The sequence below is a fragment of the Pristis pectinata genome, chromosome 11, assembly GCF_009764475.1.
Source record: "Pristis pectinata isolate sPriPec2 chromosome 11, sPriPec2.1.pri, whole genome shotgun sequence".
In the NCBI taxonomy this organism is placed as follows: domain Eukaryota; kingdom Metazoa; phylum Chordata; class Chondrichthyes; order Rhinopristiformes; family Pristidae; genus Pristis; species Pristis pectinata.
In genome coordinates, this window is record NC_067415.1 from 44,048,263 (window position 1) to 44,065,466 (window position 17,204).

At 38.9% G+C, this 17,204-nt stretch overlaps 1 protein-coding gene across 1 annotated transcript in view; it reads left to right on the top strand.

Moving 5' to 3' along the window:
• The window catches only part of LOC127576166 (coiled-coil domain-containing protein 81-like), a 59,176-nt gene that overhangs the window by 21,971 nt on the left and 20,001 nt on the right, over nucleotides 1-17,204 (top strand). The window contains exons 7-9 of the mRNA XM_052026557.1: nucleotides 498-615; nucleotides 13,058-13,178; nucleotides 15,923-16,069. Coding sequence (XP_051882517.1) covers nucleotides 498-615; nucleotides 13,058-13,178; nucleotides 15,923-16,069 — 386 coding nt within the window. The remainder of the gene's footprint in view (nucleotides 1-497; nucleotides 616-13,057; nucleotides 13,179-15,922; nucleotides 16,070-17,204) is intronic.

A 17,204-nucleotide genomic window follows, 5' to 3' on the forward strand; every position in this document is an offset into this window, starting at 1 on the left:
ATTAAGTAATTTTTGTGGGGCCAAGTGAAGTGTAATAATTCCCCTGGCCATCATAAACATCCAGCTTTTTACTGTGTGAAGTGCTGGTTGACATCAGGAATACTTACTCCAATATGTCAGAGTTTTATCCTATACAAATGAAAAGCCTTGCTATCAGCAAAGTGCATCCATAGGAGTTCTCCTGAATTTACTATGATTCGGACACTTCAATGTCACTCCACCTTCTCCACTGTTACTCCAACTAATCCCCATTGGGCACTCCAATCCCTCCCTCTCCATCTGCCAATTGCCATGGGTCTTAACTTCAGTTTACTACCAAAGGGGTAGAAGATTAATATTAATCTTGTTCAAATAGGTGAGCTCTCTGTGGATGTGAGCACTTCTCTCAATTTATATTAATGGGACTTGAGGTTCAATTTTGGGCCTGTCTCTCAGCTTGGACACATGTTGGATCACTTTATTGCCTTTCTATCCCTAATATCCTTTTCTTTTAACAGAAATGCCTCTTGTCAAGCAACCTACTGTTAGACAACCTCTGACTCCTACTAAAACCTTTTCTGTAGGTATGATGGAAGATTTTCAAAAAACTGTTGAACCCAAAGATTTATCAGAAAGGTAATATCTGATTTGGAGGCATCCGACTTATTCCTTGTTTCACTTGTTATAAAAGACTGTGTTTGTGAATCATAAGTTTAAGTTGCAAAAGTTCAAGTTGGGCGAATTTTCAATTTTGGCATGCTTAGCATCACATCCCAGAAGTGATGCCAAGTAAATGAGATTTTCCCCACTGTTTTTGCAATGAAGGTGACTAACTAATTTACAAAACATACAGTTTAATTTTGCTGCTATCTTCAGTCCATAACTTGCTGCTTTTATCGTAATGCACCCTCAAGAAACCTCCTGTGAACTTTCATCAAGGCCATTGGTAATTGTACCTGCTTTTTATCGTGTCATGTTCAAAAAGGAGATTGAACTGATGCATTGGCATCATTTTTCAAAATTTCTACTGGTCTTTCCCTTGTTTTCCACCATACCATATGCAAACAATATACAGCATAGCAGAACGCAGAAAATGGAAGCCATTAAAGTGTCGGAGTTCAAGTGTGTGTTTATTCAGTGTAGAGTCCAGGACTTAAAAAAAAGTGAAAAAGGATTGTAATGGAGTTCAAATTCGTATCTCATAAGCAGTTCAAGCTAATGGACAATGGTTCAGTAACTTTACTATATTTACCATACAGTAAGCATATGAAAAGATAATACTTACTTAGCTATAAATGCAGCACAGGTATAGTATTAAATGATTAATCTGCAGAGTATTTTGAGATTGACTTAAGTCTGTAGTACCTTCTGCACACACTTCTTGCAGGTGGAGGAGATGGTTTTGGAATCGAATGAGTGATAATGAGGACTAGCAATCCCAGAATTAGAAAAAGTGACAAAATCAGTTTTTGTAAAATAAATTTGCCTAGGTTAGAACTAATATAATAGACACAAATTCTATCAGGTACTGCATGCAAAACATAGTGCAATATTTTGTTTAAGGTTTGTGCTGCCTGCATGTAATTGCTACCAGAAATTTATTGTGGTCCTCAATGAGTAAGATGCATTTATGCATGGAAGCAGCAGGGTGGCATGTTAATGACACGGGCCTTCAGTTTGGGAGTAAAGGGTGTGACCTGTTCCTGCACGACTTCTGAATGTACTTTGGCCTTTGCCAGGAAGACTGGAAGTGAAGATTCCAGTAGGATGTTTGTTGTTTCTTCAGATGTTTTCTTTTAAATGTTCCTCTTTCCTTTCTTCATATGGCACCCCTGCCCACATGGTACTCTTCCCCATAAACACCAGCCCATTCTACACCCCCACCCATTTCACCACTTGAGAGCAAGTTAGTCCCAGGAGTTGCCAGTATAGGAGCTCCCGCAATGGTAGGAGGTCAATAGAGGCAACACCATATATCACGTGGCTTTGGAGCATTAGGCCACATCAACAAGTTTAAACGTGCACAGCACTTTACACATTGTGCACATGAGAATATCACTTTTCTGAAGTCCTGCACTGAATTGCGTTGGTGCCATGGGTCCACTGCTTATGTTTTTGTGTATTGAAGAATTTCTAGGCTAATATGGTTCATGAAAACTAAAAGGTGTCAGAGGAAGTGATCACAGAATGATTATATGATCTGTGTGCGAGTGCATGCATTTACACAACTTTTATTTCATTAAGTACACACCTCCTTCAGCAGTACTTCAGAAATGTTCATCAGGCGGTTCACACAAGAATTTTGTGTGGTTAACTTGTGCAAGGATTTGTGTACTTAAATAATGCCAATCAGATTTTTTTTCACCTGGAATCACAGTAGCTGCAAGTAATTTCAGGAGTACCAGCCAACCATTCAGAATTAATCTGCAGTAATAAATGTTATGACATCACTCTCCAAAGTAGAGGTGATTAATCGCTACTGCAAGTCATTACAGAGCTTCAGGCAAACTGTTTAGAAGAAGCACAAGCATAGGAGAAGGCATCCCAATTCTCCTAATCTGTAATCAACATCTTAGTGAAAAATGTTCTGACCTAGAAAGTCATCCAGGTCAGAAATAAAGAGAGAATTGGAGGCAGCAGCCTAGGAGGTCAATGAACATGGTGATGCTCTTAGGTAACATGGTTTTAGTGCCACAGGAAGTCTATTGATATTGCACATTTGGACATTTAACGTACACTGAAATCCCATTCATCAGAAACTACATTCATATACTGCTCCATTCAAATAGTCAACCAGCAACAATCTCTACCAATCAACCTTTCAACTTAATTTTCCCCACACAAATTCGCACACTTACCTAAAACCATTCGCAGATATCAAGTCATTTGCATATGGCAGGTCCATTGCAACATACTCATTAATACTTCCTCTCTACTGCAGTGGTGGGCTGTGATCTCATTTTTGCAAGAGTGTGGTTGTTTACTGTATTCTCCACAAACTGTGAGACCCACTCTAGAATAAACTGTAGAGCACCTAAGACCAACACAAGCAATGGAATTTCATTTTTAGAGTTAATTGTGCTCCTTGCAATTCTGCTCTCTAGCACTACTCACAAAATTAAGGGTCTTGGATGCAGGTTCGAACCCTCAACTCCCAAAAAGCATGGTTGTAATGTGGCAAAGCATATTACCTAAGAAAGAAAGGACCATGCTATCTTCCCAGGTGGCTATCAGGATCTTCTGATGGTGGTCGAGCACTATTTGCATGTTTGGGGACTGATGTGTTTTATGATGATAAACAGAGTTCACATTAGCACCACTATGTAGGTGTAATCCATCACTCATTGAACCATCAAGAAGCTCACAATTTGGACTAATTGCTGCTGTTTACTTAGGAAGAAAGTGAGTTCCTTTTTCCCTGAGCAGGTAGCCTTACCAGTCACATGCTGCAGTATGCTACAAAACAACTGTCAATCCCTAGAATGATCTGAAATTTAAGTTCAAGGCTATAGTGATCTTCATCTCCACAGGCAGAAATGTCTAGACATGGGTCTATGGCCAGAGTTCTGCCTGTAGAAGTTGCCGGGTTTCTCTGTCTGCATTGCCTTTGAAACTCATGGTCTCCAGTTACATTGATTCTCAGATTGAGGAAAGTAGAAGCATTACTTTTGAAAGACTTTTGAGGGATAATCCCTGCTGACAAGAACACTTCTCCATTTTTGGTCTCCTCTGAGAAAGAGGCCTTGAGTTCTGCCCTTCTCCTTCTCTGACTGATTATGCTGGAGATTCGGCAATGCCACTACTAAAGCACTCATACTTGGAAAAGAAATGTAAGCGTTCACCTCTACAAAGAGAAAATATCTCTTCAATTGTTGCAGCCCTAATGTGCAAGCTAACTGTTCCCAAGCGCTGTCCACCAACTCCAACTGGAATTATTTAAAGGAATGATTGATTACTTGCTGGTTCGCCAACAAACCAGTAAGTAATTGATCATTCCTTTAAATAATTCCAGTTCAGGGCTGCTTCCAGCTGTTGGAATGTGATTTCCAGTGCTTGACATACACAATGTACTACCGGATTTGACAAAATAAATGTGAGATTTGCATAAATGTCACCTCTTCTTACTCTAGGTGTGCATGCCTGACCTATTGGGAGCTGTGTGACTGAATCCCTAAAAATGTAGAGTGAACTATAATTGGGCCTGAATGTTTTTGTTTTAATTGATTTAAAAAAAAATGAAAATGAAACCTCAAGGCCTACTTGGAAAAAATTGTTCACATTCTTTACCATTAATAAAACGCCGTAATAGTAAACACAGAACTTGCATTTTATTTTCAGAATGTTGCATGTGTCTTTCAAAGTGTGTACATTAAGTGTGACTGATCCCATTTTTCTGTGGATGAAATGACTTGACACTGATGAAGAAATCTTGAAGTGCAAAGTACAGGTGGAAGTGAGGTTAACAGCAATTGTAATTAAAAAGGAAAGAAAGCATAAGGAAGGCTAAAAAATCGCTCATGAATTTGATCAGGCAGTGGTGCCATCACATTGAATCAAGTGGATGGATCCTTTGTGACAAAAAAAACAAAAACCGCAGAGGCTGGAAAACTGAAATAAAAACAGAAAATTCAGGTCATCAACCTGAAATGTTAATTCTGTTTTTCTCTCAGCAGATGCTACTTGACCTGCTGAGGATTTTCAGTATCTTCTGTTTTTATTTAGGACTCCTTAGTGAACTGTTTTGCAAAAGAGCCGCTTCAGACATAACTGTGGCACATATGTGCACCAGCTTTACAGCAAGTATTTTCCATAGATCTTTGAAATTAACTTGAACATTGCTAGCATGGTGAAAGGACACAATTAGATAATTGCCCCTAAATTATACTTAACATTTTGAATCTTTCAGGGCAGGATAGTGGAGAATGAAATTCACACGAAACAGTGAAAGCACTAGTGGGAAAATGAAACCTCTTTCTTGTTTGATAAAAAGCAGAACCTGAATATCCTAGCCAATAAATATCTATCTTACAACCTTCTGGACTTTATGGGATAAACAGCAACACTAATTAGCTAAACAAGTGTTGGACTTGATTATCAGCTTTGTTCGTAAACCTTGCAGAGGATTTGCATTATTTATTTAGTCTTTCTGAGGTTAATGTTTTATATGTTTAATAAATTATTAAGAAGGTTAAAGCCATTAGCTTACATGATAGTCAAAGGTTTCAATTATCTCTTTGAATTTATTTAACAACAACAATGGTCTGAGGAATGTGTTGAAAGGAAAACAAATATGATCTGAAACAAAACTCTTAAAGGGTATAACAGGTTCTTTACTAATGAATATTATGATGGATGACTGATAGAGAAGTGCTAGTCAATGTGGAATGCGCAATAAAGATAATAAATTGTTTTTTTTAACTTGTCCTTCATTTTGCATTCATGCTTAGAAAAGGACATTTGTTTGCTACACTTTTCCACTTTTACATTTAGATAGAGGACTATTCACAACAGGTAGGATGAGCTAGATTTTATATGAAGGTTCTCTGAGAACAAATGCATTTAAATAAGTAAATTTTACCTACAATTCAAAAGCAAAGATCTGCTTCCTCATGGCCAGAGGGCTAAGTTAGAGTGAATGTGCTGAAGTGAAAGGAAACCCAGCGTAGCTGTATTGGCTGCACTCTTACATGATGACAGTGCATTTAGCTACATTATGTTCCATCCCCCTTGGTGGGTCTTGATGTAATAGCAACTCATTTACCTTCATAATAGGGAGCTTGAGAGTCCTGTGCATCTTTGTGCTATTGTGGGAGTCATTAACTTCCTCAAGCTGATCACTGCTGCCAGTTTAACTGTGTGACACTGGGCTCATCGTGGATTCTAGCAATGCAACAAAAACTCTCTGCATTTTCCCACAGTCATGCTGTGAAATCTGGCTGCAGAACCTCCAACAGGTTAGCAGGTTCAGTGGTTCCATTCACTTTAGAGAGAGCAAGAGAGAGAGTTTCAGGGTAATTTATATTTGTTTGATTTAATTGAGTTGGTCAGTTTGTTTAAATGTACTTAATTATTTCTACTATTCTTAAGTTTTCTCATTTAAAAAATCACCTTTTAAAACTTAATGAAGTTTAATTTTGAATAGTTCTTGAAAATTCTGAATGCTTGTTGACAATTTGACAGCTGCTTCAGCTTATCCACTGTCAAAGCAGTTCTGTGGGATTTGCAATTGGAAGGCCCTTTGCTGTGTTGGGCCTTACCAATCATGTTGGAGCTGACTTTATTAAGGAAGTTCACAACCAGGGGATGTTCTCTAGAGTGGACTTAACAGTTAGGCAAGCAGAGAGAACAGATGGTTCACAGCTCTGGACAATTATGATAAATGTGCATGGAAACAAGCCCTCTTAAAAGGGTAGATGGAGAGGTGCTTCTAAACATATGGGGATCAGACTACAAATAAAGGGCCCAAATTTTGCAGAGGATTGCACTTCACTGTATTGTGCCAACAAGTTCTGGATTTCTGCACAGGTGTCAACCTGATAGCTGTTCATCTATAGTTCTCCAACTTCCATAGATTCAGTACAGAAACGGGTCCTTTGGCTCACTATGTCCATTCTGATCTTTATGCCCATCTATTCTAATCTCATTTGTCTACATTAGGACTGTATCCCGTTATGCCTTGCCCATTTAAGTGTGTGTCTAAATGTCTCTTAAACATAGTGATTGTATCTGATTCCACCACCTCCTCTGACAGCACGTTCCAGATATCAACAGTCTTTGTAAAACAAAATTATCCCTCAGATCCCCTTTAAAACTCCCTCCTCTCAATTTAGACCAATACCCACTTGTTTTTGGCACCCCTTCCATCGGGGGAAAAAAGATTCTGACGATCTCCCCTATCTATGCTTCTTATAATCTTTTATACCTGTAGGTCAGGTCACGCTTTAGCTCCTTAACTCCAGTAACATGGATCAAATGCCCTATGGAAATCCATAGAGCCAACGCCCACTGCTCTGCCCCCACTGATCTTCCCAGTTACCTCCTCAAAAAGAAACTCAATCAAATCAGTGAGACAGGATTTCCCTTGCATAAAGCCACAATATATCAGAATCAGGTCTATTATCAATGACATATGTTGTGAAATTTGTTGTTTTGCAGCAGCAGCAGTACAGCGCAAGGCATATAGACATAAAAATTACTATAAGTTACAAAACTAAATAGTGCAAAAGAAGAATAATGAAGTAGTGTTCATGGGTTCATGGACTGTTCAGAAATCTGATGGCAGAGGGGAAGAAGCTGTTCCTGAAATGTTGAGTGTGGGTCTTCAGGCTCCCGTACCTCCTCCACAATGGTAGTAACGTGATGAGGGTCCTTAATGATGGATGCCACCTTCTCGAGGCACCAACTCTTGAAGATGTCCTTGATGGTGGGGAGGGTTGTGCTATGATGGAGCCGGCTGAATCTACAACCCTCTTCAGCCTCTTTCAATCTTGCAAATTGGAGCCTCCATACCAGGCGGTGATGCAACCAGTCAGAATGTTCTCCATCATACATTTGTAGAAGTTTGCAAGAGTCTTTGGTGATATACCAAAGTCTTTTGCAAGACTCTGATCAGCCCTATGCCCCTCCAAATGCACATAACTCCTATTTTTTCTCAAATAATTTCCCTACCACTCTCTGGCCTGTAGTTACCTGGCTTATTCCTGCTGCCCCTCTTAAACAGAGGAACAACATAAGCTATCTTCTAGTCTTCCAGCAGCTCATCTGTGGCTAATGAAGATGCAAAAATTCCAATCAGGGCCCCAGCTATCTCCTCCCTTGCTTCCCATAGGATCCTGGGATAGATCTCATCTGTCTCTGGGGATCCATCCACCCCCATGTGTTCCAAGACATCTGCCATTTCCACCTTCCCAATACTGACATGCTCTAGACTAGCAATGTACCATTCCCTGAGCTCACTATTTTCCATGTTCTTCTTGGTGAATGCACATGAGAAGTATTCATTTAGGACCTCACCCACATCTCCTGACTCCATATACAGATTACCCCCGAGGTCCCTGAGGGGACCTAATCTTTCCCCGGCTACCCTCTTGTTCATTTCCAGCACTTCTACTGTGCACTGACACTGAATTCCAAATAGAGTGAATTGAAATTCCACCAGTTTCCCAGCACTTCTGGTGAATCCAGCTGAACAACCTGAATCAGGTTGAATGTAGTGCAGGAACTTGTATTGATCCATTTCAATCTAGAGGAATAGCTCCAAGGACTAAACAAATTATCGTCATTTTACATTTTTTTCAATGTTTAAGCTCCTTTAAAATAATTTAATTGTTTCTGCACTTTCTAAAATGTTTTAAGTATTTTTAATAGTTTGATTAATTTTTAGAAGTTTTTGAATATCTTGGATATGCAACTGGTTAAGCTGGAAGTATGGCTCTGTTACCTGTCAGTTCTTTTCTCATCAATTGTTGGGGAAGGCTGTGTGCCCCTTCCTCCAGCCCATGACTAAATTATATTATAGAAGACCCTATCACAGTACAGAGCCAAGGATCGGGACAGCTCCATACAGGAATTCCCCACAGGGACTCTGCACCTGCTCTGTGTAGATTCAGTCCCACTCATCAAAAATTCTGGATCATTATAATTGTCTATAATGAATTAAGGAACAACCATTGAATGGAAAGAATGATAAGAATATGGAACTCACTACCACAAGGAACAGCTGAGGTGAATATCATGAAAGGGTATAAAGGGAAAATGGATGAGCATGACGGAGAAAGAATTAAGGTTAAGCTGATGGTTAGTTGAAGAGATATGGATTGAGGCTTGTATAGAGCCAATGCTAGGTTAGGGTGTTTGGTATGAATGGCCTGTTTCTGTGCTTAAATCCACTATAATGCATTCTCTTGTGTCGTTTCTTCTATCTACTGAGTAATCTCTTGTTATGACAACACTCAGTGTAGAGTATATGCTTTGGGAGCATGCAAATGAGGCAGCTGACCCATTGGAGCTGACTGAGTGTAATTAGAGCCGTTATGCTTGAAATGTTGGCTTGGGGAAAAGACACTGACATTGATTTACTTCTGCTACCAGTGGATTTGGAGGATTTTATGGAGACAGTATTGGTAGTATCACTTCAGTGCTTTGAGATGCCTCTTGTTGGAAGTCCATGCCTCAGAAGCATATTGGAAGATGGGGATCACTGTTACTCAGTTGACGATGAATTCTGTGCCTGGTTTGCGGTCTTAATATTTAATACATTTCCTCAAATGGCCAAAGCTGTGCTGGCACACTGAAGGCAAAGGTGAATTTCATTATTGACATTTGCCTTCACTGAGAGGTGGCTCCTGAGATATGGAGCGTGGTCCGCATTTTTCCAGGGTCTTACTATGAACCTTTATTTGTGGGATGTTACAAAGAAAGGACAGGCTTGCAGATAGTTAGTGTGAGGCAAATTCTCTCAGTGAATGAGTCAACCAAAACTTATGGTTCAGCATGCACAAATATTATTGGTGTCCTGCAGCTTAGTGACTGAGGTTCAAGTGATCTTGGTTCTGGTGTTGAGGTAATGTTGATGGAACACTTTTCCACATGCATTCTAGCTTGTTGTAAGTGGGGTGTAGTACTGTGGTAAGAAAAATAAAGAGTATTGGGGTGGAGATGCACCCTTGCTTTACACCAGTCTACATTGAGATTTAGTATGCTGTGGACAGACGGTTTAGATGATGCAGCAGATTTAGGATGGAGGCAACTTTCTGAAGCCAGCTAAATTTGACAAGTACATTCTACATTCCTTCTTGATTGATCAAGTAGAAGCTTTTGTGGGGTCAGGAAGACAATGTACAGTTATCAATGCTGCTCCCTGCATTTCACTTGGAGTTATCATGTGGTGAATATCATATGTAAGGTTCCTCTAGGTAGATGGAATCCACACAGTGATTCAGAGAGCAGCTCATTAGCCACTGGGAAGAGGTGATGAGGAGAATCCTTGTGATGACCTGTCCTGAAACAAACAGCAGGGAGATTCATCTGTAGTTACCATGATCAAAGTTTTTTTTTAATATGGTCACATTTACGCTGTCTTTGAGATCTTTGAAATTTGTCTCCATCAAGTGTTGGAACCTCACTGTGACTGCTGTTTGCCTCTGCAGCCTTGTAGCTTTTCAGTTGACATATGGCCTTTTCATCTTCTCTTCAGTCAGGAGTATCAGTGAGACTGGGCCACATTGCTTCATGTGGGATGGAGTAGAGGGAGTTAAATTTTTAAAAAAAGTTACAGTTTGAGGAGTTCTTTGAAGTGCTTCTTCCAAGGGTACTAACTCATCTCAATTCTTGATAAGTTCTCCTCTGCTCTCAGCTCTCGGTAATGTGGACCCTTGGGTGTTTGGGCCCTGACAGCATCAAAGAATCCATCTGTGTTGTGGATCAGTGAGTTGAAGATATCATGCATTCTTTCCACCCACCATCACTTCTTTAGGCTGTGGCTTTTCTTTTGAACCTCGGCTGTCAAGTGTCTGTAGGATTGTTTCTTTTCTCGCAGTGAAGTTTCTAATCCAGGAATGCCTTGCATTTGCAATTAATTTAGCTCCAGGATCTCCTGGTCATTCTCGTTAAACCAGTCTGGGTGTTTTCTGGTGGCCAAGATTTTAATACTCCTACCACTAATTATGAAGCACTGCAGGTCAGGTCAGATGCTACGGGCAATCTGAGGCTCCTGTTGGTTCAGGGTCATCGGGTTGTCTGTGAGGCGCTGCCTTTGTGGGATCCTTGAGACCTTTAACATTTATTTTCTTATGGCTGCATTTATTTGTTACCATTGTTTGGGTCCAAGCTAATGGAGATAACAAAGTGGATTAAGTGCCAGTCAGTTCAACAGTAATTGAAACCTGTCATGGCATGGATGACATGGATATCTTTGTGGTCTCTCACTCAGACTGACCGCACTTAGAGTATTGTGTATAGTTATGGTTGCCACACTACAGGAAGGAAGGTGGTAGCAAAAGAGAAGGTGCAGAAATGATTCACCAGGATGTTGTCTGGAATGGAGGGCTGTAGTTATAAGAAGAGATTGGATAGGCTGGTTTTACTTTCACTGGAACGTAGGAGGCTGAGGGGTGATCTTATGGAGGTTTATAAGGTTATGAGCGGCATAGATAGGATGGATAATCAGAGTCCTTTTCGCAGTCCAGAACTAGAGGTCACAGGTTTAAGGTGAGAGGGAAGAAATTTAAAGGAGATCTAAGGGGTAAGTTTTTCACACAGAGGGTGGTGAATATCTGGAACGTGTTGCCATAGGAAGTGGTGGAGGCAGATACAATTACAATGTTTAAAAGGCATTTGGGCAGGTACTCAGATAGGAAAAGTGTAAAGGGATACGGGCCTAATGCTCGCAAATGGAATTAGCACATGACGAGCAGGCAAAAAGGGCCCGTTTCTGTGTTGTATAATTCTATGATTCTATGATAATCTAACAGGTACCATTGCCTGGATCAGAGGTGTTCTCTGACAAAACATAGTTCATGACAAGACCATGATCCCAGCATTTTGTGAGGAGAACTCCACTGGAATTAGCTTTCCCTACTCCCTTCTTTCCAATCATAGCTTTGAAAATCTCTGGCTTGTGTCCCAAAGTCAGGGTAGAAGTCCTTCTTGGCCTTATCCATAACTTCTAGGGTCAGGGCTAAGACGCTGATGAACATAATGTACTGGTTCCACATTAGAATGAGCCAGAGGATCATGTGATGTTCATTTAACCCACAAAGGGAGATGTTAGAATAACTCATAATTGATGGCAAAACCCTCCCATAAAGATAGCATTCCTCTTGCTGTTTATTGTGCCAAAAGGTATACTCACTGACTTGTACTATAACACAGTTGACATATAAAGTGTAGAAATTAAATTTATTGAAATATGCTATTTTCATTCAGAAAATAGTTTGTGATTTGTTTAATGTGTCTATGCCAAACTTGTTGATTCTTCAATGTCCACTCTGAAAGTTGACTTTCAGTTCAGAGTCAAAGTCATTGAGAATGTGAAATTAATCTCTCTGACACCTTTGACATTAAAGTAAAATATTTTTGGAATTGAATATAGAAACTATTCATTTCATGGCAGCTACTTAGTTAATTTAAGATGCAAAGCATTTCTGTTTGCCACAGAAGACTGGAGAAATGTTTACTCAGATAACCTGAATATACTTTCATATTCTTTATAACATGTAGTATACAATTATTTTAGACACTCAAATGAAAAATTACAGTTTTTATCTTTTCATAATTAAGTTATATTTTCCATCCATTCCATCCCAACACAAACTTTACTGCTAGGACTTATCCATATGTGCCTGCTGAAGTCCCAGTTTCCAGTTGCCGGCATTAATCTAAATTGGCAACGGCACCTTCCACCTTGCTACCTGTGCTGCTGGCGGTCTCTGTGTTATTGTGGTGGACTCCTCATGGAATCTGACTGGGATATCTCCCTCCTGAGCTGCATTGGGTTAAACCTAGTGCAAACATGGCAGTCTCCATTCCAAAGAAAAAGCTTCTGGAAGAAAGTTTTATTTAGTATTTAAGTTAGTTTTATTGCCTTTAGTTGATATTTAGTGTGTGGGTGTTCTTTTCTGTTTATTAAATGCAAAGAGGAAAAGTAATATTTTAATTTTTTTATGTGGCTTGAGTGTAACTGAATGTTTGTGAATGTCATAGACGTTAATAAATATTCAGTGGCCCTGATTACGCTCACATCTGACAGCATACAGGTCTGGGATAAGAGTCTCATCAGTTATCAGCGAGATTCTGAGTCCAGCCAGCTGTCAGTGCTGATACAATTCCAGCGTAGTATGATCTATGTGGATGTGTTGGGAACCAGGGTCCCAGTGGAGGACTGCGCCCTGGGCCACACCAGAATAAACAGCATGGCACAGGGCCAGGCAGACCACAAGTTTGGACCAGTGGAAGATCTGCCCCATTACTGCCAAGCTGATTGAAAGATGTTAAATCTAGGAGTTTATCATTAAAGTGATTTAGGTTCTTTTCAATTAAAGTGGAATTTTGAAACGTGTTTTTCTCAATACACCTTCAGGTTGTCTTCTCCATATCGTTCTTTATCCTGCAAGTCTGCCATTCAAGGTACAAACATGCAGGCAGTAAAGATCAGAACACCACCTGCCACTGCCTGCTCTGATCATTGCAGGGCAGGACAGGTATGTAATACCTTAAGTGCTGAGGAATCTTAGTAGGAATTTTAATATTTTTTGTAAGTTATTTCTGTATTGTATTCACGATAGACCACATCCAAATGAAGATCAGTGAACCAACACTTAATCTTGATGGATGCAATTTCTTTTATAATAAAATTCTTGAAGGCATTGGGGCAATTTTTTTGTCTTCTGATTGTTTTCTAATTCTAATGGAGAAACTGTTGCATGGAGAAAGGAGAGAACTGTAATGCTCTCTCCAATCCTTTTATATATAAAAGCAATTCTGATGCCTGACAGCAGGCAGAGGAGGAAACGGCCACTTGAAATAATGAGAGCCTCATCATAACAATTTATTTATATCACCCGTGTTAATGAGTGTCTAGGGTTACTTGACACTAAACTGTAGATGAAAATGTACAAAGGGCATTCAAGAAGATTTACTAAATAGTTTGCTTGCCTCATCAGTTTCAGCACAGATTTATAATGAATTGAAATCACCTTTATTCATTCTAAAGTTTTAATTGTTCAGACTGTGCTTTTCCACTATGATACAACCCTTTAATCCTCATCTCTTTAGCACCAGTTTTCATGAGAGCAGGAATCAGGCAGGCACTAAACTCTTATGATGTTTACATCATTTTAATTCTGTGTCTTATTTTCATATGATTCTCATTTTCCTCTCCCCCTGCAATCTTGTTGGAGATTGGTAATCCATGGACATGACATGTGAAATTTCCGGTGTGACTTAAAAGGTGCCCTAACTGAGTCTTACTTAAATTGGGTTGCATCTCATTTGGCAAAGTTACATCCACTGCTTACTCTTTGGTTTGCCAGCTCTGAAATATTTTTTTAAACGATGCAAATTAGTTGAAAAGCTGCTTCCCACTTTTCTGATGTGTTCCCAGAGGTCCTGGTGGATGAAGTGAAGACAAGAAGTGAGCAATATTTCTCCAGAAACCAGCAACACATCCTTAAGGGCAGAATTAAATTCTTCTAGATAGGGGTGCAAAATTACACAAGGCTGAAATAAAATGGATGGAAAGAATTTGTTGTAACACAACAACCTATTGCCAAATGTCTGTTTCTTAAAAACATGCCCCTGTGCAAAGTATGGCCAAATGCAAAATCTGCAATTTTGCAGGCGTCAAATGATAGCTGAAATATAAACAAACATATTGTGATTTGTTCCTACCTTGGGTACAATATACCAGATTTTGCAGACAGCAACAAATCAACAGTATTCGTGGCTAACCTTGAAAAAAGCTGCCTAGGAAGAAAGAAATCTCTCTGGGGTGACATTTACCTTTCAGTTCATGCCTGGTATCAACTCCAGAAGATAGCTTGCTTTCAGTAACAGTGATGTCATCAAGGAGGGCTTTGCAGCCAATCACAATGGATTAGATTTTGCTGACCTGGATCCAGAATCACTGTTCTTCTCTCCCAAATCCTATTCTTGGCTTGATGTGAAGGACCAATCTTGCTTGTCCAAAGCATCCAGGGCTACATTGGCAAGTGAGGAATCCCTGAAACAAAAAGTCTCTGGGATTCTTTTAGCTGGAAGCAGAGCTTTGCAAGTTGTGAATGCTGTAAATGTTTTGTTATAGCTTTTACATATCCCTGGTGTGTTTAAAAACACTATTTTCATTAATTAGTGAGCTAAAATACCTAAAAACTACTTATAAATAATATATAAACATTACAGTAAAGGAAAATAATTAAAGAAAAGTAAAGCATTCTGCTTTGCCACCAAATTGGAAGATCTATAACCGCAATCAAAAATAATTAAAAGCAATTCTCTGGAGTAAGTGCTGGGGAATTTCAGCAAGATTGGGCTCCACTGCTGCACTTCAAAGGGAGTCCAGTGGCAGAAGTAGCTGATAGATTCCACAGGCCATATCTGTCAATAAGTCTGGGACTTCCATGTTCAAAAGTGTATGTGAAAAATCCAGGATATAGTGTCAATAAAAAGCCAGCACTATCCTAACATCAAGGAATCCTCACAGACAGCAAAGCAGGAAATAAAGAACAATTTTAAACTACATTTTAAACTATTTTATACAGAGTAAAATAAGGATTTAGGTATACATGTAACTCAAGTGGAAGCTGAAACATCAACAAACTTGCTACAACAATTATATATATTTTTATTAATTTTAAAAGTGTGGAACTTTGCGTTATCATTCCCTCAGATAATTACTTCATAAATACATTATTAGCTATTTTAGAGTCAGGGAGGTTGTTAACTATTAATCATGGATTAGTAAGCCATCACAAACAAGGTTAAATCTCTTGCAACAAAGTATAACATTTTCAAGGTTCTGTTTTACATGCTTAGTATCCAAAGTTCTCACCAGTTGATTTATATCAGCAGATTATGCTGGAGAAGACTGAAAATCTGTGCTTCCTGTGAAGGAGTGGGTATTACTGACAGTCCCTTCTGGATTTCCACATTTAACTGCGCACGTGCGTATTCCAGAAGTTGCTGTCATATCTCCTCCATTAAAATAACGACAGCTGATAGCATCACTATCATTTTTCACTACAAATCCAGACCATTATTGTGTTTTTCAGATTGCCTTTTAGAAAGTGGAAAATCAAAGCAAGGATGAGAATATAATCAAAAATGGAGACCTTTAGTCATAAAATGATTTTCAAAGCATTACAGCTTCTAGAGTGTAATTAGAAGCTTTGGAATGTCTTAAATAGGAGTGTGACCTGAATTTATTTTCTGCTCTATGATATTGCAGGAGTTATGTTACCTTTGCATGCAACGAGCTCTGAAAAATTTCCCTATTGATCTTTCGGACAACAGAAGAAGAAACGAGATGGAGGAGGAACAACTACTGCAGCAGTATCAAAAAATGAAGAACCAGGAGGCTCTCTTCCAGGAACAGGTATATTAAAAAAAAATTGTGAACAAAGAATTTTATTGAACTGTGGAACATGCACACTTATAATGATTAACTGTTTTAGTGCTTTGCAGGGCGATTGATAAAGGAATTCTACAAACAAGCTAGGGCTCTATAATGTGGAGAATCAAATGGACATACTGCATGGGCTATTTAGTTAAAATAAAAGTCAATTCTTTTTTTTGTTTAATTGTAGTCATTACCCCTCCGTCAGAAGGATAGCAATAATTAGTAGAACAGGAAAAAAATACAAATAATCTGGCTATAAAATGGAAGTGGAATAGTGGATAATTATGAGAACAGTTTAAAAGAATTTGGCATTTAATTTCAAGTTCTTTTGTACATTTATTTCTTTATAACAAATACACCTTGTATTTATATAGTACCTTTAACGTAGCAAATTATCCCAAGGTGCTTTCTAGGAGTATTATCAAACAAAATTTGATATCAGGTTACAAAGTGAGGTATTAGAGTAAATGAGCAAACATTTAGTCAAATAGATTTGTGTTAAGATAATTCTTATAAAGGAGAAAAGAGAGGAAGGGAGGCTTAATGGTTAAGAAAGGGAATTTGAGAGCTTAAGGTCTTGCAAGCCAATGGCACAATTAAGGAGGAAGATGAATTTGGGGATGTTCAAGAGGGCAGAATTGGAGGACTGGAGAGATCTTGGAATGTTGTAAGGCTGGAACATATTATAGGGATAGGAATGTTTGAATAGACTTGATGAGAGTTAGTACATGAGTAGTGGATTTTAAATGGTCCAAAGTTTATGAAGGATAGAATGAGAGAGATTGGTCAGACAATTGTTGGAATAGTCAAGTCCTGAAATAACAAACATATAAATTTATTCTATATGGTTTAATGTATGTTATTGTAGTTGGTGCTGTCAGTGAACAGTTTAATGAATATAGTGTTTTAATTAAATAAAAAAAGTACTGGAAACATGCAGCAAGTCAAGCAGAATCTTTGGAGAGCAATATACAGTTAATGTTTCAGGTTGATGACCTTTCATGCTGTGACAAGTCAGTGAGCTTGACCTCAATGGAGAGATGGAGAGAGGAGGCAAGGCAAGAGAGTAATGGTGAAGGTCTTCCTGCAGCATCTCACAGACCTTCATGAT